Source organism: Aotus nancymaae, unplaced genomic scaffold (assembly GCF_030222135.1).
Source record: "Aotus nancymaae isolate 86718 unplaced genomic scaffold, 86718_ANA_hifiasm-v0.15.2.pri h1tg000016l, whole genome shotgun sequence".
Taxonomy (NCBI): Eukaryota; Metazoa; Chordata; class Mammalia; order Primates; family Aotidae; genus Aotus; species Aotus nancymaae.
In genome coordinates this window covers 78,387,188-78,412,572 of record NW_026988428.1, presented here as the reverse complement: position 1 = coordinate 78,412,572, position 25,385 = coordinate 78,387,188, and the positions used below count along the sequence as shown (strand labels likewise).

The window sequence follows — 25,385 nt, the reverse complement described above, 5'->3', positions numbered from 1 at the left end:
ACCGTACAGTATATCATGGTATATATGCACCATATATTTTTATCCAACCCACCATTGATGGGCACCTACATTGATTCCATCTCTTTGTTACTGTGAATGGCACAACAATGAACATACATGTGCATGTGTCTTTTTGGTATAATGACCTACTTTCCTTTGGAGATATATGTATATAGTAATAGGATTGCTGAATCAATTGGGAGCTCTGTTTTAAGTTTTTTGAGAAATCTCCAAACTGGTCTCTCTCTGTATGTTAGTAAAAATATTATGCCTTGGAATGTTAATGGTACTCCTAAAAATTGGAGTACTCTTTGGCTTTAGTATAGAGATAAAAGGTATAGATGCCCTTATTTAGAGTTGCATTCCACAGTGGCTGAACTAAGTTACATTCCCATGAACAGTATATAAGTATTCCCTTTTCTTTACACTCTCACCAGTGTCTGTTGGTTTTTGATTTTTTAAATGATGGCCATTCTGACTAGTGTGAGATTGTATCTCACTGTGGCTTTGATTTGCATTTACCTGATAATTAGTGATGTTGAGCATTTTTTGTATGTTTGTTGGCCTCTTGTGTGTCTCCTTTTGAGAAGTATCTGTTCGTGTTCTTTGCTCATTTTCTAATGGGGTTATTTGTTTTTTGCTTCTTTATTTATTTGGGTTTCTTATGGATTCTGAATGTTAGACCTTTGTTGGATGCATAGTTTGCATATGTTTTTTTTCCCATTCTGTAGATTGTCTGTGTACTTTACCAACAGTTCCTTTTGCTCTGCAGAAAGTCTTTAATTAGGTCCCACTTGTCAATTTTTGTTTTTGTTGCAATTGCTTTCGAAGACTTAGCCAAAAATTCTTTGTCAAGATTGATGTCAAAAAGAATATTTCCTAGGTTTTCTTCTAGGACTTTTATGATTTGAGGTCTTAAATTTTTAATTCATCATGAGTTAATTTTTTTATGTGGTGAAAGATAAGGGTCCAGTTTCATTCTCCGCATATGGCTAGCCAGCTATCACAGCACCATTTATTGAGTAGGGAGTCCTTTCCCTCATTGATTGCTTTTGTTAACATTGTCAAATGTCAAATGGTTGTAGGTATATGGCTTTATTTCTGAGTTCTCTATTCTATTCCATTGGTCTATGTGTTTGTTTGTGCACCAGTATCATGCTCTTTTGGTTACTATAGCCTTATAGTATAGTTTGAAGTGGGTAATGTGACTCCTTTGGCTTTGTTTTTTTTTTTGATTAAGATTGCTTTAACTAGTCAGACTCTTTTGGTTCCCTATAAAGTTTAGAATCGTTTTCTAATTCTGTGAAGAATGACATTGGTAGTTTTATAGGAATAACATTGAATCTGTAAATTGCTTTGGGCAGTATGGTCATTTTAAAGATATTGATTCTTCCTATCCATGAGCATGGAATGTTTTTTTCATTTATGTCACCTCTGATTTCTTTCAGAAGTGTTTTGTAGTTTTCCTTGTAGAAATTTTTTACCTCCTTGGTTATCTGTATTCCTAGATATTTCATTTTATTTGTGGCTACTGTAAATGGAATTGTGTTCTTGATTTGATTCTCAGCCTGGACATTACTGGTATACAGAAATGCTGCTGATTTTTGTACATTTATTTTTTTTCCTGATACCTTGCTAAAATCATTTATCAGTTCTAGTAGCCTTTTGGCAGAGTCTTTAGACCTTTCTAGGCATACAATCATATTGTCAACAAGGAGAGATAGTTTGACTTCTTCTTTTCTTATTTGGATGCCTTTTATGTCTTTCTCTTACCTAATTACTCTTTTATAATATTTTCACATGAAAATTCTCCTGATCTTAAGACTACATATCACAATGCATGTGGAAATCTCATCTTGGACTTCCTCAGACACTTGTGGGTAAAATCAAACTTTGCCTCTTTCTTCTGCTTAAGACTTTTCAGTGGTTCTCGTCACCTACAGAATAAAGTTGAAGCTCCTGCGCTTAGCATATCACATAAGACCTGCTGTGAGCTGTTCCCAACATGCCTTTCTGCCCTCATGTATCATTTCCTCCCTTTTCATCATTCTCAATTACTAATAATTCTGTCACACATTATATTTGCATCTCTGTGCTTTGGTTCTTTACATAAAACTCCCTTTTTACCTTTTGTTTCCTGGGAAAAACTTATTTACTCGGGACTCTGCTTGGCATCCTCTGCAGGAAGAACACTTTCTTTGAACTCTAGCATTGTCCCTAATACCCTTCATCTGTACTGTCATAGCACCCTGTGAATTTTTCTATATCATTTTGCATTTTATATTTAAATTGTCTTTTTACTTGCTTATCTCTCCCACTGACAATCTAAGCTGGCAGAGGCTGATCAGATCATAATTATCTTTCTACTCCTAATGCTAAGGTCAATACCTGGTATAGAATATTTACATTTTTTATTTAAATAAACTGACCTGACTTTCTCCTGGCTGGTTTTGTTCTGAGGCCCTGTCACTAAACTTGGTCTTTTATCTCAGAAGTTGAAGGTTCCCTTGGAACCAGCTGCAAAGTTCCCAGAGCCCTAACAACCCCACACCCAATCAGCTACAAAGTGGGCTGTCCGAGTCAGCATTCCAAACACAAAGTCCAGAGTTGGAGTGCAGGAAAGGCACAATGGAAGTTCCTCCGTCCAGGTTCATGTTCCTCCTATTTCTTCTCACGTGTGAGCTGGCCCCAGAAGTTGCTGCAGAAGTTGAGAAATCCTCAGGTAAAAGAGAAATGTAGTTGGATGGCCATAGTGTAAAAGTTTTCTTAAGAGAAAGTAAGGTAACATGGTGGTTCTCTGGGTACTTTTGTTCCACACCTAGAATGCTTTCCAAGAAATCGTGGATAAGATGATTTTTTTAAATTGTACTTTAGGTTCTGGGGTACACGTGCAGATCATGCAGGAATGTTGCATAGGTATGGCAATGTGGTTTTCTGCCTCCATCCCCCCATCACCCATACTATATCTGGCGTTTCTCCCCATGTTACCCCTACCGAACCTCCCCACCCCCCCACCACTGTCCCTCCCCTAGCCCACTCAACAGGCCCTAGTGTGTGATGCTCCCTTCTCTGTGTCCATGTGTTCTCATTGTTCAACACCCACCTATGAGTGAGAACATGTGGTGTTTGATTTTCTGTTCTTGTATCAGTTTGCTGAGAAGTATGGTTTCCAGATTCATCCATGTCCCTATGAAGGACACAAACTCATCATTTTTTATGGCTGCATAGTATTCTATGGTGTGTATGTGCCACATTTTCCTTGTCCAGTCTATCATTTTGTCTAGTGGAGAGCAGGGAAATCTGGCAGTATCCTTCAGAGACAGACTATCAGTAGAGTCACCTTCCATATGTTAGTAAAAATATTATGCCTTGGAATGCTGACAGTACTCCTAGAAATTGTGCTCTCCTCGGCCTTAGTATAGAGATAAAAGGTATAGATGCCCTCAGTATTTAGAGCTGCTGCTTCTCGCTTCGGTACCCTGACATCTTCTGCTTCTCTCTCTAGATGGTCCTGGTGCTGCCCGGGAACCCACATGGCTTGCAGATGTCCCAGCTGCAATGGAATTTATTGCTGCTACTGAGGTGGCTGTCATAGGCTTCTTTGAGGTTAGTTCAGCTACCCTACTGGCAATTCCTCCAAGAGCTAAAAAAGTTCTACCTCAAGGGAACCGCAGCAGCCACCTGCTGGCAGATGACACTGCATTAGAAATGGGAGGAAAGGGAGACAGCCACACAGTTTGCTTTCATCTTGTCCATTGGGAACTCTTACTTTCAAGACATTCCCAGTCTCTAAGCTATAGATTTCTCATATTTACTTCAAGAGTTCTGAGACTGTGGGCTGGATCTGTTCACCTATGCATGGTCTGAAGCTCAAGTCGGTATTTGCAGAAAGAATGCCTTCATGGAACCCTACCACTGTACTCAACCTATTTGGTCTGCACTCTCATAGCACCCTATGAACAGGCAGGGGCCAGAATGAACCCAATTTATATCATCTAGCAACACTGTTTACAGGATGCTGAAGCCCCTGGACATTAGTCAGTGCACAGCCTTTTAAAGCCTTTCCACAAATAGATAGACTCTCATTCTTCTTTCTCTTTGCCTTCTCTGAGATGTTAGAAAAGGATGGCATTTTGTATATTCAAGGTGTTAACCTCCATCTTCCGGATTGGCTGCTTGGATAATAAACGCATTCATAAATGAGACTGCCTTATTCCAGCATTTTCATCTTTCTCTGGGGTGGTAGCATCTGGCAATCCGCACAGCTGATCAAGCCCTACTGTCTCACAGCAGACCTTCTTGTCTGTTTCCATTCATCAATTCCAGCTCCCGATTACCCTGTTAATTCTGTGTACACAGCTGGAAATCACTGCAATGAGATGCAAGTTGGGGAGGAAGATGGGTAGTACATTTTTCAGTAATAAGAAATTTGAGCTGTAGACGAAAACTCCCTCAGAAAGATGGGGAAGAGGCAAGAGCATGGAACTGGAGGAGTGTGCAATAACTTAAACAGCCGCCAGATGCCACCACTTTATCCTTGAGCAATTCCATTTGAAGGAGCAGAGTAAGAGAGGAGGCCTCAATTAACTATTGTTCATGGCCTGTAGTGAACTCCACACACCACTTCAGAAGAGCAGATACCAGCTCTCTCTACTTGACCCCAGCTGCAAGACTAGTATGTTCGTCCATTCTCATGCTACCATAAAGACATACCCAAGACTGGGGAATTTATAAAGGAAAGAGGCTTAACTGCATCACAGTTCAGCATGGCTGGGAAGGCCTCAGGAAACTTAGAATCATGGCAGAAGGAACCTCTTCACAGGATGGCAAGAGAGAGAATGAGCAGAAGTAGGAGGAACGCCAGACGCTTATAAAACCATCAGATCTTGTGAGACTCACTCACTGCCACGCAAACAGCATGCAGGAAACTGCCCCCATGACCTCATTACTGCCGCCTGGTCCCACCTTTGACATGTGGGGATTATGAAGACTACATTTCAAGATGAGATTTTGGGTAGGGACACAGCCAAACCATATCAACTAGCCATCTTCTTTTCTCCTTGCACATCTCCTCCTTCAGCCTGGGGAGCTGTAGGGTAGAACATGTTTGTTCCTGTTAATTTCCTGGAGCTGCTGTGGATAAAGGTCCCATGACAGCAGGGAGAATGACGCCACCCTCCATAGAAGGCCTGGAATCATTGCTCAGAAGTGGCTTCTGTGCCTCTTCCTACAGGCCTGGGCTGCAGAGCTGGATGCGTGAACAGCATCTTCATGTGCAAAGCTCAGGCATAAGCTTACAGTGGCAAGAGAAGGACAGTCATTACATAGCCTGCATAAACTTTTGTTAAAACTTCTAAGCTTTCATTTTAATTATTTTATTTTTTTATTTTTTTATTTTTGGGGGCCTTTTGATGTCACCTATTTCATATTTTTGCATTTTTTTTCCTTTCTTCCACAAATGTAACCAAAGCCAAAACTCAAGAGACAAGAGTCAGTGGGAGGAAAAACATGGTTATTTGAAGCGCCAGCAAACCAAGAAGACAGTGGATTATCATCCTAAAGTACATCTTGGCCAGACACAGTGGCTGACACATAATTCTAGGACTTTGGGATGCAGAGGCAGACAGATTGGCTAAGCTCAGGAGTTCGAGGCCGGACTGGGCAACATGGCAAAACTCCATCTCTACTAAAAATACAGAATAAATTAGCCAAGTATGGTGTGCACACCTGGAGTCCCAGCTACTCAGGAGGCTGAGATACAAGTATCCGGGAGGTGGAGGTTGCAGTGAGCAGAAATTGCGCCACTGCACTCCAGCCTGGGCAACAGAGTGAGACTCTGTTTCAAAATAAATGAATAAATGAATAAATAAAGTACATCTTAAGTCACTACCAATTTTAGGCTCCTTGTATGCTAAGGGCAGGGGGAAGAGGAGGAAAGTGTGATCAAGCAGTAACCGGCAACCATAAGCATCTGGACACCAGCAAGGGTCCCAGGAGGCTGGGAATTTCTTTGTCCTTGGTCAGGCCTCAATGCACCTATAAATCTTTAACACAACATAGTTAGTTGTTTACATACTTTTCCTTTAATCCCAGAATTAGTTTTAAAAACCATATAACTGCTATTTTTGCATATTATCTCAGTGCTCTAAAATTATTCTAACCTACATTCAGGAATGGGTATATACCCCTTAAACAAAAATAGAGTTGGTTATGTTAGCTCGTTTGCTGTTTCACTGTTAAACAAATTGTTCCCAGAACAGTTGCTTCTCAGGTATATCAATGACAGTGCAGCCAAACTAGGCAGGCCTTTATGATTTTGAGGCCTCTCTCAGCTCCTAGTAAACTTCAAGCTCTATGACAAGGCTTGACAGGAGTCTCAAGCTCAGCTACAATTTCGTGGTTACCTATTAACTCACAGAGCCTGGGAAATTAAAAATGTCACTGCCAATTAAACCTACACTGTTAGAGGTTAATCATCACATGTTACTGGGCAGTAAATCAAATCTATGATTTCTGATATCATCATAGCATACTTCTTTTCCCTATCCTTTGTCTCTCTCTTTCTAAATAACCATTGTGGTATTATTTTTTCTCTTGTTTTTAGGATTTAGAAATACCAGCAGTGTCCACACTCCATAGCATGGTGCAGAAATTCCCAGGCGTGTCATTTGGAATCAGCACTGATTCTGAGGTTCTGACCCACTACAATATCACTGGGAACACCATCTGCCTCTTTCGCCTGGTAAGTTGGATGGGTAGCTTGAGTTTTCTCCCAGATGTTCATTAGGTTGTGCACTCATAAACTTGTGAGACTGGAAAGGACTCTGTGTCTTTGACACTAATGATGATGCCAAATTCAGGGACATTGTTGACAAGGATGATGACTCAATTCAAGCTTCCCAAACAGGTTACTGTAATGAAATGGAAAGAAGACAGGAATGGAATTTGTGGTACTGTTTTGTTGCTCAATAGCTACATGACTTTTGGCAGTCACTTAACATTTTTAGCTCCAATTCTTTCCTTTATAAAATAAAAGAGTTAGACTGTATCATCTGAAGGTCACTTTGAGCTCCAAAATTTTTATATTGAACATTTGGAGGGGTTCATCTATGGTTTTCAAACATTTCTTTATTAAATACTTCCTGTATGCCTTATGCAAGATACTGACAATAAAAACATGTTAAATATATTCTCCACTCTCATAGATCTTAGAGAATGGTAGGGATTGTAAACATAATATTCAAGTATCTATACTACAAGAGCCGACTTCTCCCGATCCTCCTGCTGCTTTTATAGTCTCCTTGAGACCTTCTCTTCCTGTATCTACAATGCTGCCTGACCCAACACTTTTTCTATGGGTTTTTCATAGAACCCATGCTCTGAAAGGCAGAGACCGTTCTGTTCAGTGTATCCACAGAGCCCAGAACAGTGCCTGCCATGCAGTAGGTGCTTACTAAGTATTTGTTGAGAATGAATGTATGAATGAATCAATGAATGAGTGAATATGTTCTACATAAGAAATGCAATTATTTTGCATATTCCACTATAATGTGCTTGCTGAGCATTTAGAATATTTTATCTCTAGACTAAACATCTCTCATGTTTCAAACGTTTCCTGGATATGAGCATTTTTATACCTCATAAGCACTATACTCTTAAAATGTTCAAAACTGAATTTATTGCCTGCACCTGCTAATCATATTCCTCCATCTAAGATATTGTTTTATAAAATGACTATGCTCATTTGGTCTTTCATTTTTGCCAGTTGTATCTTCTATTTGAATCTATATTCTCCTCCACTCCTTCTACCTCATTTTGTATTTAGGTTCTTAGCATCATCGGCATAAGCAATTTCAATAGCTTCTTAACCGATCTCCTTTTACTACTTTATATTCAGTTTCTAAAGTGGTATCACAATGATGTATTTAAGATTGAAATTTGACCATGGCACTCCACTCTTTAAAACGCTTCAATAGTTCTCATTTCTTACAAAATCAAAAACGAGACATTTGATGTTACAAATGGGCTTTGCTGACCTGCCTCACTGCCTGCTTCTCGATTCCTTTGTCCATCCAGCTTCCACCCTGGGCTTTACCCTCTCAGTAGCCAACTATACACATTATGATCATCCAATTCCATGATCTCGCCTAGACCATTCCTTCTGTCTAGAATTCCACCACCCAAGGGGTCCCCTTTCACCTAGCCTCACCCAGATGACTCCTCCTCATACTCCAGTGAACCAGTTCAGGAATGTTACTCTTTAGGAAGCCTCCTTGGACTCTCCAAATGGGCCTAAGCATTTAAGCATTTCTCTATATGTAATTTCTTTCTTCTTTCTCCTTCCTTCTTTCCTTTTTTTTTTTTTTAGAGACAGAGTTTCACTCTTGTTGCCCAAGCTGAAGTGTGATGGTGCGATCTCGGTTCACTGCAACCTCTGCCTCCCAGGTTCAAGTGATTCTCCTGCCTCCTGAGTAGCTGCAATTACAGCCACATGCCACCATGCCCAGCTAATTTTTTGTATTTTTAGTAGAAACGGGGTTTGACCGTGTTAGCCAGACTGGTCTCGACCTCCTGATCTCAGGTGATCCAGTCGCCTCAGCCTCCCAAAGTGCTAGGATTACAGGCATGAGCCACTGAACCTGGTCAATTTCTTATCTCTATTTTTATTTATCACTTTATAGTTCATTACATATATTTATATATCTGTCTTCTCTATTACCCGCTTAGGCTATGACCTATTCAAGGTTGGAAACTATGACTTACTCATCTTTGCATTCCAAAGGGCTATAATACACCTCTGGCTCCTTGAAGGCACTGGGAAGGTGCTTGGGGAACTGAATTCACCTCCAAAAGTATGTCTGAGGTTTTGCAAGCTCCCTTCAGCAACCTGTTTCCCGCCTGCACAGTAGTTGCTGGTTTGCATTCTCACCAGTGTGAAATAGGATTATATCAAGTTCTTCTGTGAAAACCTTTGGTAAGGAATATATGGAAGGTTAGGCAAATGCCTTCCATGTTGCCATTGGACCACTGGTAGAAATCCTTCAATACAAAAATTCTAATAAGCTACCCTCCACAAGTACTTCTTTCTCAGCTTTTTGTTTGTAGGTCTTATAAAGACCTGATTTCAAAGGCTTAGTGCTACCAAGATACACATATGGGAAGAAAAACAAGTGCTGTTGCTTCCAACATCTCTACAGGCTTAACATCCTCTAATGAGAGCATTGCCTTTGCTTTCAATGTATTCCTTATAAAGCCTCACTGGCGACTTCTCCGTTTTTCACTCTTCTTTAACATCTGTTTTTTGTTTACTGCTAGTGACAGACCTACTCTAAATGAACTCTTGGGACCTTTGTGGGCAAGATTATTTATGTGCCATACCAGAAAACAAACAAACTGGTTCCTGCCCTGCTTCATTGGCAAGGCTGGAAGACGCTCAACTTTTGTCATGCCAGCTTTCAGATAAATACTTTTTTTCACAGTTTACACTTTCAAAAGTTTGGTGCATATTTTAATAGGACCATTATTCAAGAGTTTGGATTAACTTTTTTTTTTTTTTTTTGAAAAGAGAGCATCACCCAAGACTATTCTATTTTACACTGGGAAATGTGAATGTATTGAAAATTTTCTGGGACCTTCTTTCTTTTTAGATCCAGTTTGTTTGGTTTACTTGTTTTTAGAGCCTAATCTATGATAAGCGTTATTACAGTATTTGACCATTTAATTCACACAAGAATCTGATGAAGTAATTTTTATTATTCTGGCAATAAGGAAAAGTCCATGAGAGATTGGTTTAGTTGCCCAAAATCTCACAACTATGAAATAACAGATGTCTGAGTCATGCCAAGCATTGTGGATTACAAATCATACCCTTTTTACTATACTATAGTGGCTTTCTAAAGCACTTGACCCTGAAGAAAAACTTCGTTTTCACACTGGATTCTATCTATTGTCCCTCATTCCAAAGCCTATTTTTTTCTTTTAACTATTTTCTCTTAAACTATTTCTCTATCCCCCCAGCATTCCTTAATCAAACTGCAGAATTACTTATCAAGATTTAATCTAGACATTATACAGTTTCTGAATTTACAAAATTTTCCATTTTAAGAACTTATTTAGAAATAAGCTGAAATGATGATTAAGTGAAAAAAACAACAAGAAATTGATATTACTGGATGCTTGAAATGTTGGAGTAATAAAAGGCCAGCCAATGCTGTATTTATGCAACACATCATTCTCCAAAAATAGTTCAGGCCAACTATATAAAAGTAATCAGGAAGAATTTAGGTAAAATTCATGAAAATATAATAGGTTGCATATAACAACCTTGCTGTTTGAGGGCACAGCCTGTCTTTTGTGATTGTAACAGCAGAGAAACTCTCAAATTTTTCAATAGGACCCTAACTGTTGCCCTAGCAGAGAGGTAATTCCCAGGTTAAATAAACTATGAATCTGTCCTAAAATGGAACTTGAAATATTATTTGAATGTTTACCCTGCTTTGGATTTTTTCAGTCACAGCTATTCTAGGAAACATAATTGACCAAACTTTGACCCAATGGGATAGAAGTGAAAACACAGTGCAGTCATCCTTTATTCCTTTTACGGTTATTTATTGGATGACTATTATAAGAAATACACCTCACCAGACAAAGAGAAGCAGAAGAAACTAGCACATGAGAATAAACTGATAAGAAATGCAAGGAGATATGTCAGATTATAAAACATTTATTTTCTTTTATTTTTTATTTTACTTTAAGTTCCGGGATACATGTGCAGAGCATGAAGGTTTGTTACATAGGAATACATGTGCCGTGGTGGTTTGCTGCACCTATCCACCCGTCATCTAGGTTTTAAGCCCCACATGCATTTGCTATTTGTCCTGACGGTCTCCCTCCCCAGCCCCTCACCTCCCGACAGGCCCCGGTGTGTGATGTTCCCTTTCCTGTGTCCATAATGAAACATTTTTTCTAAAGTATATATTTTCTAAATATATGATAAGCTGAGCAACTTACAAAAACAAACCGAGGACATGAGGACCTTTGTTTAACCAATGATTTCTCAGTGCCACCAAAGATATTTAACTCTATAACTGTGGTGTAAACTAAAACAATTTTTAATACATTTTATAAAAATCTGGGTTGTTAGAAAAATCCGTGGGAATTCAAATGAATATTGCTAAAATACTAACGAACAGAAAATAAGGAATTAAATCTCTTGGTATGATAGAGTGTGTATAACAAAATAATCTACTTCAGATATGCTTGAGGAAACTCAAAATTATATTTTAAGGTAGCAATTTTTCCAGTTTACTATTTCTATTTTTCTTCTGGTGCCGCTTTTCTCTGGAATAAAAATATGATATCTTAAATAAAATTCTTTTTAAAAAACTGAAAAAAGATATTTTAGAAAGTTTTTCCAACTCTTGGTTCCAGGGTTGGTTTTTCTTTCCAGGGCATTATGCAAATAATTCACTTTACAGAGGGAGATTTTCTGTTCAAACGTTGCTTCCAGAAACCCTAAACGTGAATGTTCCAGAGTTTATTCGTTTAAGAAAAATGAAAGATCAGGCATGTTTTGTTAAAAGAAGTACAACGAACTGGAGAGAGGGTGGCTTTTATTAAAGCTCCGTTGCTTCTTAGAGAATGTTATCACCACTTAGCATCCTCCCCCTCAAATCTCCTCAAGTCCAGAAACACCTGGAGTGACTGGCGTTTCCTGTTCTCCCTGTTCTGGGAAGTATGAGGGACTGCCGGGAAAAGAGTACAGAGAGGGCGGACTCTTGGTCCCTGCACAGCGATGTCAGCTGAGGCACAGGCACCAGGCCTAGAAGTTCCTAGAAAAATAATCAGGAAGCTCTTAGACACATCAAATATTAAAAGAGTCCTGATTGTGATGATAATGATGATGATTTTGGCGGTTGCAATAGCAAAGCCTTAAGTATGAAGGAAACATGCCAGCTGGAAATACAGGCCGGTAGCAGCATTAAGGATCCAGAGGACCTGCAAATAAATATCAGTTTTTCCTGTGCTGATTTTATTTCTCTACTCATTGTTTCTGATATGGGCAGGAGAAGGGGAAGGAGGTGGTAGGATGTGGGCAAGGATCCACCTCAGACCTTTTCTCTGGCTTTCATGTTTTGTTTTGTTTTGTTTTTCCGCAAGCTTTCTACTAGAAACTTCGTGAATTTTTAAACAATTAAGAATACACAAGGTGTTCACATTTTTATCCTGTAGTTTCGACTTGTTTCAAAATTCTTTTTTAGAACTACATACTTTCCTATACCTCAGCATTTATTTATTTCATAAATTTAAATTGTGTAAAGCAGTCCCAAAATAAAGGTGCTTAAATTGCCATCTGAATAAATGGCTATAGTTTGTGCCTTTGTGGATATAGCAGGCACTCAACGAATAATTATTAAACAAATGGATTATAAGAGAATGACTGGATCTAACCAGAATTAAAATTAACCATAAGGGGTGCATTGCACATCTCCAAGGTTCTTACTGCTTTTAGTTACCCCAATGCGAGACCCTCTTGAACAAAAGAGGTAAAAAAAGAATCATCACCAGGATGACAATACAGAGCAAACTTGGATTCTTGCTGTTTAGTGACTTTAATTTCCCTTTGCCTGAATTCCCTCCTACATTAACTAAAGTGAGATTTGCTTCTGATGTTACTGGGTAGACTAGGAGAAAATATCTTGGGGACAAAAGGGTGATTCTGATGACAGGCAAGATCTGATTGGGCAGGACCTATACAAATAGCACACGGAGGGGAAAGAGGTAAGATGTCCAAGGGTAGGTGGCCCAAGGATCTCAAAAGTGATGCAAACTATTTTAGGAAATTGAAAAAATTGTTCAGGAGCTGGCACTAAAATTTTCGTCTACAGGCATGCATCTATCTTTTTTTTTTTTTGAGACGGAATCTCACCCTGTCGCCCAGGCTGGAGTGCAGTGGTGCAATCTCAGCTCAAGGCATAGATCTATCTATGGATGGTGGAGGCATCATCTTTGCATCTTTATAGGCATGAGTAGATTGGGGAAAGGAAACAGAAAACTGAGAACAGTGATTGGAAGAATGAAGTCCTATCTTTCAATATAATCTGAGTGGTGGAAAGGTTGTTCTGAAATACGATTCTGAGATAATGGATTGTGTAGGTAGACAATCCTTTCCACCAAAGACTATTTTTAAAAGTTAAAATGTGTGTGTGTGTGTGTGTGTGTGTGTGTGTGTGTGTGTGTGTGCCTGAAGGCATTAGAGAGCTAGTAGAAGACGGAAAATGTCTGGGTCAAGATTTAGAGGAAGATGAAAACCCAAAAACATGAACCTTACGTTGAGGGCTGCTTTTTGTCTAGGGGTTTTGGTCAGTTCTAGAAGCAGCCAAGAAGCTAAGAAATAAATTTGCATTTTGAGATCCTCAGGAGTTAGAAAATTAAATGTTGGCGTCCAGGTCTCATAAGGGGAAGTCAGAGGTGAATCTTGAGCAACACCTTTCACATCCCCTTTGAATCCTACAGAGCTGTACCTAAAAACAGGGATTAATCATAGTACATAAGCCCTCTTGAGGGCTGCAGCACAGATGCAAATCACTTCAGACCCTGAAATCGGATTAGAGTGATTATATTTATATATATACACACACACACACACACACAAATATACACACATACGCCTATACATGCAAATATATATACATGTGGAATATGTACAATCCACTCTTAGCCATGCCATACTACATCTAAAACTTAACAAAATATAACATGTTAAAAGAAGTCAGATAAAAGAGAGATTATCATCAAAATAATCTCAAAGGGACAGTCATAAGGTTCACAGCTAACTTCTCAATAGCAACAGTGGAATGCAGAATACAAAGATTATATCTTCCAAATACTGAAAGAAAATATCTGCCAACTTTAGAATTCAACCCCTGGCAAAAATAGCCTTCAAAAATAAAGGGGGAATAAATATATATTAAACAGCCAAACTGGGAGAATTTGTCACTCAACACACCCAACTGACACTAAAGAAAATAGTAAAAGGTCTTCTCTAAGCAGAGGAAAGAAAACCCATATAGAAGCTAAAAAATACGGGAATAAAGAGAAGCTAAAATGTAAATATGTGCATAAATGTAAGTGTGTATTGACAATATAACAAAAATAGTAATATTCTGTGAGATTTGGAATTAAAACAGACGACACGAATCATGTGTAAGTCTTGAATGTCGAGCCAGAAAATGGAATTTGAAAGAGGTAAACTGTATTTGAATATTCTAACGTCTGCACTGTCCAAGAAAAAGGTGAAATTGCCAATTAATATTAGGTTCTGAGAAGTGAAAAAAATGCATGCTGTGTAATGTATTCTGGTAATCCCTAAGGAAATAATTAAAGCCTATGTAACTTCTAAGCCAAAAAAGGGAAAGAAGAAATAATATACTCAGTCCATTCAAAGGTGGGCCAGAAATAAAGAAAAATAGAATTTGAAACACATAGAACCAATGGAAATTAAAAAATTTAAATACACCAGTAATTTCATTTAATGGAAATAATCCAATTAAAAGACAAAGGTTATCACGCTGGATTGAAAAATACAACTATGTGCCTTTTACAAGTGACACAAGTAAAACACAGAATGGATATATACCACAAAAACACTTCCAAAAGAAAGCTGATATGAATATATTAATACCAACAAAGTAGACTTTTAGGCAATAAGCATTCTTAGAGATAAAGGATAATACTTCATAATTATGACAGTTTCAATTTGTCAAACAAATTTAACAGTTCTAAATTTGCATTTATCAAATACATGTCCTGATACTATATAAGCACAGACTGACAGAATTGAATGAAAAGATGGTTAAAGCCATAACATAATAGAAAATTTTAACACTCTTTTACATAAAATAAGTTAGTTAAAAAAATAAGAAAGATATAGAAAATTTCAACTATAAAATTAACCAAGTGACCTAATGGACATATATAGAATACTGTATTCAAAAACTGTAAAATACACTAAATTTTAAAGACACAAGTAATAAAAATGAACATATAAAATAAAGCTAGAAATCAATAAGAATATAACCAGAAAATCTTACAATTTAAAATTAAGAAATACACTTCTAAATAACTAATAGTTTAAAGAATAAATAAAAACAAAAAATTGGAAGCATTTTGAACTGCATGATAAAAATTCTACATATCAAATTTATAAACGCATTTATAGTCTTCTAAGAAGGAAATGTATCAATTTCAATGCATTTTTTGCTACTTACCAATTTAAAAGTGGCCAAATAATAGGATTCGATATTTCAGAAACATAAAAACATGGAATGGCCCTTAAATCATGATGTAATCAAAACCCACCACCCACCACTTACCCAAAGGTAGCCTTTGGGTCGGGGTTGGGTGGTTCCTCACTAGAGTTTCTTCCGTGGGCTCCAGAAAAATGTTAGTAAAAAGGGGTCCTGATCCAGATCCCAAGAGAGGGTTCTTGGATCTTGCAAAAGAAAGAATCCAGGGCGAGTCCACAGAGTAAAGTGAAAGTAAGTTTATCAAGAAAGTAAAGAAATGAAAGACTAGCTACTCCATAGACAGAGCAGCCCCAAGAGCTTCTGGTTGTCCATTTTTGTGATTATTTCTTAATTATATGCACTAAGGGGTGGATTATTCATGCCTCTCCTTTTCAGACTATGTAGGGTAACTTCCTGACATTGCCATGGCGGTTGTAAACTGTTATGGGGCGGGTGGGAGTGTAACACTGAGGACTATCAGATGTCTTGTTCATCGCCATCGTGGTTTCGGTGGGTTTTGGTCAGCTTCTTTACTACAACCTGTTCTATCAACAAGGTCTTTAAGACTGGTATCTTGTGCCAACCTGTTATCTTGTCCTGTGACTTAAAATGCTTTTAGCCACCTTTCAGGAGTATCTTCTTCCCTGAAGCTTTTCTTCTCTTCCTTAGTGGGCCTGTGATTCTCCTGTGATGACATCTGCCACACCATGTAGGACATTTCTCTTCTCTTTTTTGGATCCTACAGAACAGTTTTTTCCTCTGGGCAGGGAACCTTTCTTGCTTATCTTTCTGTCTTTAGAACTTTAATCAGTGCCTGTCACATGGGGGGGTCTAAAAATATTTATCAATACATGAAAAAAAGATGGAAGAGTGACTTTATCCTTTTTTGTGTTACCCAGGTGGATAATGAACAACTGAATTTAGAGGATGAAGACATTGCAGGCATTGATGCCACCAAATTGAGCAATTTCATTGAGATCAACAGCCTCCACATGGTGACAGAGTACAATCCTGTGGTAAACAATATTTCCTGTCCCCTGCCCCTTCGAAGCCTGAGTCAAGGAAGGTACCGGTCTTCACACAGAGGTCTCTTCCTCCCAGAATTCCAATGCTTCAACCAATAATGTCAGGAACTGCCATTAATTGAACACCTACTATATTGTTTATGTTACTATCCTTACTGCACCTTTTTAAGATTGGACTTGTCCCTGTTAAAGAAAGAGAGAAAGGTTAAATGAACTATCACACCGCTAGTAAGAAAGACAACCAGAATGCAAAGTTAAGTTGACTGACTCAAGGCCAGGTGCAGTGGTTCACAACTGTAATGCCAGCACTGGGGGAGGCCAAGGCCTGAGGATCGCTTGAGCCCAGGAGCTTGAGAACAGCCTGGGCAACATAGCCAGACCTCGTCTCTACAAAAAAAAAATTTAAATCAGCCAGGTATGGTGGTGTGTGCCTAAAATAAAATAAAAGTAAGTGAAAGACAAACAAAAAAATGTTAAATGAAGCCCAGTGATCATATGTTTGGATGTCACAGCAACGTAAAGTTTCTATAATTGTTTCCAAACACCCATTTCATTTTCTGTTACTTGTGGACCAGTGACGAACAGTTCCTGGTCTGGCAGCAGCTGCAAACCACGCTTTGACTAACACATCCCTACACCCTCGCCATGCCTCAGCCTTCTCTCCTAGTGTGTCTTCCTCTAGTGTTGCATGCTGCATGCAATCTGGGTAAAGGTGAGGCTCCACCTCTCCTGATCACCATCTGGCCTTCTAACTCTCTCTACAGACTACAGCATAGTCTATGGCATTATCTTATGTGTCCTGTCCTTTATTTTCCCTGACATGGATTATAGAATCTTACAGAGTATTAATTTCTAGTGATCTACATCATCTCAAAATGCTGTGCCTTCTATTCTCCAATGACAGTACTTTACATGCATGGTATGATTTTTGAGTAAAAAGCCCTTTCATCCTCATTTTCTCATTTAATTCTCACATTGATTTTTTTTTCTTTTTTTGAGGTAGAAGAGAGGAAATTATTGTGTCCATTTTATAGAGGAGAACATTCAAGATCCAAGTGATGACATCATTCAAGGTCACATAATGAGTAAACAGAAAAGGCATAATTTAAGAGAGTAAAAGCAACCGTAATGCATTAGCACGTATTGCCTACTTCCATTTTACAGTAGAGGAAATGGGAGTTCAGAAAATTTAAGTAACTTCCTCAAAGCCTTATGGCTAGTAATTTGAGCTTCAAAGGCACCCTATGTAGTTGTCCTTGCTTTTTTATGACTGGTCCCTGTGACTGAATCCTCTGGCTTGTCTATTGCCCTACACTGCCTTCAACAGAAAACACCCCTTTTCTTGTTGACTAAATTCTGGCCCATCTCTAACACCATCTTTATCTCTGTGGAGTTGGTGACTGTTTCTACTTCTGCTAAGACTCCAAACACATATGCCTCTGGGGTGTTGGCAGTAATAATCAAAAAGGCGTTCTTCTGCATGTGGGGCCAGAAAAGATGATTTTATTGTCCCTGGGCTATGGCCCCAGTGTCCTGGCATTTTGCAAGCTAGCTCAGGCAGAGACAAGAACTGACCTTCCTGGTTTCTTATGCCTGATCTGTCTCTCAATTTGCAGAGCAATAACATACCTTTTTAAAGTTCCATGTGATTAGTGAAGGCAGATTATATCAAGAAAAAAATCAGTAAGAATGTCCTTAAAGAAGCAAGTTCAATTTTTATTGCTACTTTTTTTATTTTCTGAAAGTAATATTTTTCTCATTTGGAGAACTGCCACTTCTACTCTAGCTATTTCTCATCTGCTTCTAGTGCAAAGGTTTGCACCACTAGCAACTGGGCAGAAAATCCCAGCCATGTACTTGACCTGCCATGCACTTTTAATACACGTACTCAGTACTTAGCGTCGAGGTGAAATAAGCAGGCTGTGTCTGTTAGGATTAAACTAATCCATTCTGCTATGGCCAATCCCTTCTGCTAAGATAACTCTACCTTTTGACATCTTAGCTTTTATTTCTTTACGCTTCCCAAGAATTATCCTCCATCTTATCTGTAGAATAGCGAATGAATGCTCTAAATTTAAGTAGCAGGATTTAGTAAAACAAGACTAAATCATGTATCATCCAATCTCCCAAACGTAAAATCTAAAACTTTATTTTAAACTCCATGGAGAAATTTTTAGGAAAGGACCCATTGTGCCCTCCTTGCCTACATATGACCCCCCTCCCCACCAACCCCCTCCCACCCCCCACCCCCACCCCCACCCGCAGCCAAAAGAGTTGGGGAACCTCTACAAAAGTGTGTAGCTTCAGGAAGAATTCTGCCTAGCTGCTCCCTTCCCCATCCTCCTAAGACTCTGCCCAAAGGTTGGTTAACCTACCATGTTCTCTCTTCCTGTGTACACACTAGTTTTGTAGCAATGCTTTCTGCATTTAGGGGAGGTGAAAAGAAATAAGATTGGTTTAAAGTAGACTTGCAGTATTATTTCAGGACAGTGAAATGAAGGGAACCAGTGCCATGGGTTCCCCTTTTTCCTCTCCTCACTCTGACTGGTGGCTGTTCCACTCCTCTAAATCATTGATAACTTCATGGGAAATCACCATCTCTAATTAGCAAAACAAGGTTAATGCTTCTGGTCTCCTGAAGAGCTTAGCTTCTGCTGACCTTTTGTACACTGGTTTAACCACATTTGGGATTGAATTGGTTTATACGGGATTTTGCTATCCACTGTGCATGAGGCAGTCCCTCTTGATGGTCAAGAGCACGGACTCCGGAGCTAGACCACCTGGTATGAATCCCAGTCTGCCATTTATTTGACTTTGGGAGAATTACTTAGTCTACCTGTGCCTCAATTTCCTCATTTGAAAGACTGGGACCTTGAAGATTATATTACTTATTATATGTTAAGAGTTGAGGACAGTGCCTTCCACATAATAAACACTCAATAACTATGAACTGCTAATAGTACTCAAAGGCTACATTTTAAGTATCTCTGACTAGTCTGGAACAAGAAAAGGGGCTGAAACAAAGTGACTGATATGTTACATAGTGTATTTGTTGTCTATTGCTACAAAACAGGTTACTCCAAATCTTAGGAGTTTCAAATAAAAAAAACATTGATAATCTCATGCAGTATCTGCAGGTCATCCAATGTCGGGTGTCTAGGGCTAGGTGCTTCTGGTTTGGGGTCTCTGGGGAGGTTGCAGTCATTGGTCAGGGTTGCAGTCATCTGAAGGCTTGACTGGAGCTGGGGATCTGCTTCCTAGATGGCTCCTCCATATAACTGGTTGGTCAGTGCTGGCTGTTAGAAGAAGGCCTTAGTTCCTTGCCATGTGTTTCTCCTCAGAGGACTGCTTAAGTACCCTACATTGGGGCTGGTATTTCTCAGAGTGAGAGATGTAAGAGAGAGAAGATCAGAGACCTAATATCTTTGAAGACTTCACATTGGAAGTCACACTCCATCATTTCTGCAACATTGACTCAGTTACTCAGTTCAGCCCCATTCAGTGTGAGAAGGAAGGATCTACACAGTTGCATGAAAACAAGATGGTGAGACTTACTGAGAGGCATCTTGGAAGTTAGTTCCATTTGTGTTACCAGTGGCCAGTTCTCATTTATGTTTCAGTCTACCTTTTCACTCCTTCCCAGCCACTAAGGCATTCTTCCTCTCTCTTTCACTCTGCTATAACACATTTCGACTTGCCAGACTGCAGTTGGGTTATTCAACAGCGTAATTCAGATTCATCTTCTCCTGATAATGAACAAGGCCTCTCCAGAGTATGAAGAGAACATGCAGAGATACCAGAAGGCAGCCAAGCTCTTCCAGGGGAAGGTAAGGCAAGAATGGGAATATCCTATTGCATACACACCACCAGGACACTAGGAAAAGGGAGATGGGGCTGGGAAGCAGAGATAAATAAGGAAAACAGCTATGATTAGGAGAAGCAAAGCAAGAAGTAGGACACAATAAATCACATTATTTGAAATTAGAGATGTTGTACTTATCATATTAAAGGCATATCTAATGATAGTAATTATTATAGTGCTTACTATAGTGATTACACTTCCTGTAGTGATTAAGTCTGGGTCTTTTTCTGCATTGATTGGTAGAGAGAAAATAGAGATCCAAAGAGACTGAAAATAAAATCACCTGTAAGTCACAATTTGTTTAATCCTTCCCATAATTTCTTAGAGATTTAGACCTCAGGGCTTATTTCTCATATAAAACACCTATCAAGTACCTGGTGGCTACTCAATATCCAATGAGTATTTCTTTCTTCCCCTCTTCTCCTTTGTGAAGTTCTGCTTGATATCACTGAAATAGTAAAACTTCAACTGCTGCAAGGCTACTATGCCTAACTAGTGACTGTTCTAATGATGAAAACCGGTAACAAAATAAGCTGCCTTTCTGATGGTTGGTTCTCTGACACTGGAAGTATTTACTCCTACTGAAAGTAGACAATCATCTGATCAGAATATTATAAAGAAGATTTCTACTTTGGGTTGAAGCTTTGATTGAATAATATAAAATAGTTGACATTTATCAAGCCCTTACTATATGCCAAAAACTAAATAAACATATTAATGCTTTACCTCATTTAATTTCCCCCACGAAAAGCCCATTTTGCCCATGAGAAAACTGAACCTCAGAGAGGCTGAGTGATGTGCCCAAACTCACACAGCTGGAGAGTACCAGGGGCAGAATTTAAAACTTGTTCTCTGCTCCTAACCATTAGGCTATACTTCCTTTCTTAGATAATCGCTAAAATATTCTCCAATTCTATGCTCTTAAAATTAAATCAATCTGGTCAAAGGGATAAAACACCAAAGCAACACAAAATAATAGGAAATTCATTTATTTAACTTTTATTTTAAGTTCAGGGGTACATGTGAAGTCTTGTTACATAGGTGAACTGTGTCACAGGGCTTTGTTGTACAGATTATTTCATCATCCATGCATAAAGCCCAGCACCTAATTGTTATCTTTTCTGCTCCTCTCCCTCCTGCCACCCTCCACCCCCAAGTAGACCCCAGTGTCTGTTGTTTCCTTCTTTGCATTCATGAGTTCTCATCATTTAGCTCCCACTTATAAGTGGGAACAGGTGGAATTTGGTTTGCTCTTCCTGCATTAGTTTGCTAAGGATAATAGCCTCCAGCTCCATCCATGTTCCCACAAAAGACGTGATTTCATTCTTCGTTATGGCTGCAAAAATTTATTTTAGCTCAAGATTTAAATTGCATGATGCAGACCATAATTTCAATCAGTGTCAGCTGCAACAATAACAAGGTATCTCTTTATCCCTAGGACCTCAGGTAGAACTTTTTCTTTTAAATTTCCCCAACTGCAGATTCTCTTTATTCTGGTGGACAGTGGTATGAAAGAAAATGGGAAGGCGATATCATTTTTCAAACTAAAGGAGTCTCAGCTGCCAGCATTGGCAATTTACCGGACTGTAGATGATGAGTGGGATACACTGCCTACAGTAGAAGTTTCTGTAGAGCATGTCCAAAACTTTTGTGATGGATTTCTAAGAGGAAAATTGTTGGTAAGTGTGAGACTGCAGGTAAAGCAAGTTGTTTTCTTTCTACATCCCTTTTATTTCCTGTTGAAGAAGAATCCTTTGGGCTCAGAGAGTGGGGATGGCCAAATGTTGATTAATGGATACCAAGTGCAGCTAGATAGGAGGAATATCTAGTGTTCTATAGTACTACAAGGTGGCTGGAATTAAGAAAAATTTATTATATATTTTCAAATAACTGGAAGAGTAGATTTTGAATATTTCCAACACAAAGAAATGATAAATATTTGAGGTGATGGATATCCTAATTATCCTGATTTGGTCATTATACATTGCATATATGTATAGAAATATCACTCTGTACTCCATAAAAATGTAATTATTATGTATCAGTTAAAAACAATAATAAAAGCAAAATAATTAAAGTTTAAAAAAAAGAATTATTTGTGCTCTACTGGATTTGATTAAAAGCAAAAGTCTATGAGGATATGGTGGCCAGATCAAGATGCTTCTTAGGATACAGTCATGAGACTAGAACTAGAAAAGCATTTTTGGAAAGGCCTTGCGTATTCAAAGGCTGAATTGTGTACTTCAGCATTTAGTTTAAAGTATTAATGGGCAACGAATCAAACTTCATATAAAAGAGTTCATGAGATAAAACTTAAAGATGGATTTAGGACTTCCAGGAGTAATCAAACAGCTCAGCTTACTAATCCCAGAGTGAACTCCAAATCTAAAAATTATTGTGATGTTTTCCAGAAAGAAAACCATGAAGCAGATGAAAAGCCTCCAAAGGTGGAACTCTGACTTCTCCCTGGTACTGCATACTACCAAGTGTCTACTTTATGCAAAGTAAAAAGGCCCAGCTGAAATCTCAGAGACACTAAACAACAGGATCACCAAGCCTGCAAACCATACACACACACACAATCACACACACACACACACACACACACAGAGAGAGAGAGAGAGAGAGAGAGAGAGAGAGAGAGAGCTTCATTTTCTTTCTCAAAATCTCATTTTCTCTTCTTCTTTCTTTTAAATGTCCTATCCTCACCCCCTACCCAATTTCCTATTGTGCAGTCACACTGTGTGAGCCCATCTATAACACCACTAGATCAAGGCTTTAAGAGACTCACTGTGATATATCTATGGAGAGACATTCCTAGAGAAGGATTGTTCTGATTTGTCATTTAATATTAAGTTTCTATACTGCATGTGACTTACACACAACATAGTTCCTGCTCTTTTAAGGTTACCTAAGGGTTGAAACTCTACCTTCTTTCATAAGCAACATATCCATCTCCAACTCAGGACCAAAAACTAAAGGATGGTTTTAAACACCTTTCTGAAATTGCCTTTTTACCAGAAGTTGAAGGCTGTCTCCAAGTCTCCAAATTCAGCAGAAATAGACCATGTGAAAACTCCATGCTTGGTTAGCATCGCCAACTCCCCGTGTAAATCAACAACCTGCATAATAAATAAAAGGCAATCATATTATAGGAAAAGCCTGACATCTCTTTGCAGGCCAAACCTTTTGTAAATACCCAGCTGCCTAACTAAGCAGCATGTTCCTCACTCTGCAGTGCCCACTGTTTAGTGTGAGGCCATAAGCCACTAACGTGTTATTGTTCACTCTGTGGGTGGGATGGGCGGAAAGTAGAGACCATCCTGCATGAGGACTGGGACAAATGTGGCAACGAAGCTAGGAAGCAAATTAGGTAAAAGGTTGGGGAATGGATAGGAGAAGCAGGGCACTGGCAGGGGGATGTGCAGAGGCTAAGACTTGGATTATTGCAGGTAAGGTGTGTGATCCAGCTCCCGTGGGGTGAAAGGAGAGCTTGGCTGAGTGTCTCTGGCCCACAGGCTGTTACCGTCAATGCACAGATGCTGCATTGTTCCCAGGAGGCCCTTGGCTCAGGAGGAAAGTGCCTAAGTGCTGAAGAGCTGAAAAACCACACATGTACCTAAGGACTGGTCCAAGTGAGGAACAGGGAGTGAAAGACTCAGTTGTTTCTTTCTGTGGGGAAAACTCTGGGTGGGAGTCAGCTGCTGGCAACCACACTGTGAAAGCCCCAGTATAAGGCGTGCCCTTCAGCAACGAGACTGAGGGATTCTGTGGAGGTCACCCAGTCCATCCCAGGACTGCAATCCAAACAGCCTCTCGCTTGAGGCTGAAAAAATATTCCTAAGATAGGCACATCCCAGAAGGCTCCTTTTGATCCTGTAAATGAGAACTCTTGACATTTACGGTCAGGAAATTCTTCCTGATATCCAGCTGAGGTCCTCTGGCCATGCAAGCTATTTCGTCTCGCCCACCCTTTGTGGAAATTCTTAACAGCTTCCAGATGCCCTCCTCCAACAGCTCCTTTAATCCCTTGTTGGCTGCACTGGAGCCCCTTTATCCAGCCATCTTTCCCCAGTACTCACAATCTGACTCTCATCATTTGGTTTCTATTTCTAAATCATTTGATTTACTTCATTGTTTTTCTCTCCCAAATTCTTCACTTTCTTACTTAAAATAGTAGGAACCCAAACTGTAGTAGGACCCATGAACTACATTTTGTTCAATATTGTGCTAATTTTTCAATTATTTTTCTTGAAGTGTTCCCCTCAAAAACCACATTGAGATACCATCTCACACCAGTTAGAATGGTGATCATTAAAAAATCTGGAGACAACAGATGCTGGAGAGGATGTGGAGAAATAGGAATGCTTTTACACTGTTGGTGGGAGCGTAAATTAGTTCAACCATTGTGGAAAACAGTGTGGTGATTCCTCAAGGATCTAGAAACAGAAATACCATTTGACCCAGCAATCCCATTACTGGGTATATACCCAAAAATTATAGATCATTCTATTTTAAAGACACATGAACACATATGTTTATTGTGGCACTATTCACAATAGCAAAGACTTGGAACCAACCTAAATGCCCCTCGATGATAGACTGGATAAAGAAAATGTCTCACATATACAACATGGAATACTATGCAACCATAAAAAAGGATGAGTGCATGTCCTTTGCAGGGACGTGGATAAAGCTGGAAACTATCATTTTCAGCAAACTGATACAAGAACAGAAAGCCAAATGTTGCATGTTCTCACTCATAAGTGGGTGTTGAACAATGAGAACACATGGACACAGGAAGGGGAACGTCACACACTGGGGCCTATTGGGGGATGGGGAGATGGGGAAGAATAGCAGAGGTGGGGGGATAAGGAAGGGATAGCATTAGGAGAAATACCTAATGTAGATGATGGGGTGATGGATGCAGCACACCACCATGGCAAGTGTATACCTACGTAACAAACCTGCATGTTCTGCACATGTACCTCAGAACTTAAAGCATAATAATAATTTTTTAATGCGTGTAAGAACACTGTAGGAACAAGAGAATGTATGCATGTGATTATATGGAATGAACATAGCAGCATAAAAAAGCCATATCCATACTCTGATTGAAACAACTATAAAAACAGTTTGCATATATCAATTGAAAGACAGCGCACAAAGCAAAAATCAATCTGTGAAAGGGGATGGATAAGTAACATTTTC

At 39.1% G+C, this 25,385-nt stretch overlaps 1 protein-coding gene across 3 annotated transcripts; it reads left to right on the top strand.

Annotated features, from left to right (window-relative positions):
- Positions 1-302: 302 nt before the first annotated feature.
- On the top strand, positions 303-24,983 carry ERP27 (endoplasmic reticulum protein 27). 3 transcript variants are annotated; one of them, XM_012447667.2, is made up of 7 exons: positions 303-2,722; positions 3,506-3,606; positions 6,605-6,742; positions 16,187-16,303; positions 20,074-20,139; positions 21,656-21,853; positions 22,586-24,983. In XM_012447667.2, the coding sequence occupies exons 1-7, from the start codon at positions 2,629-2,631 to the stop codon at positions 22,631-22,633; spliced, it is 762 nt and encodes a 253-aa protein (XP_012303090.2). In that variant the 5' UTR covers positions 303-2,628; the 3' UTR covers positions 22,634-24,983. The 3 variants fall into 3 exon arrangements, with proteins under 3 accessions (XP_012303090.2, XP_012303089.2, XP_064233772.1); XM_012447666.2 differs by having other exon boundaries at positions 20,014-20,139; XM_064377702.1 differs by having other exon boundaries at positions 2,636-2,916; positions 20,014-20,139.
- Positions 24,984-25,385: the final 402 nt, after the last annotated feature.

Coding starts and splice junctions, on each gene's coding strand:
- ERP27 (XM_012447666.2), top strand. CDS start 2,629: ATGGAAGTTCCTCCGTCCAGGTTCATGTTCCTCCTATTTCTTCTCACG. Junction 2,723..3,505: donor AGAAGTTGAGAAATCCTCAG/GTAAAAGAGAAA, acceptor TTCTCTCTCTAG/ATGGTCCTGGTGCTGCCCGG. Junction 16,304..20,013: donor TGACAGAGTACAATCCTGTG/GTAAACAATATT, acceptor TCGACTTGCCAG/ACTGCAGTTGGGTTATTCAA.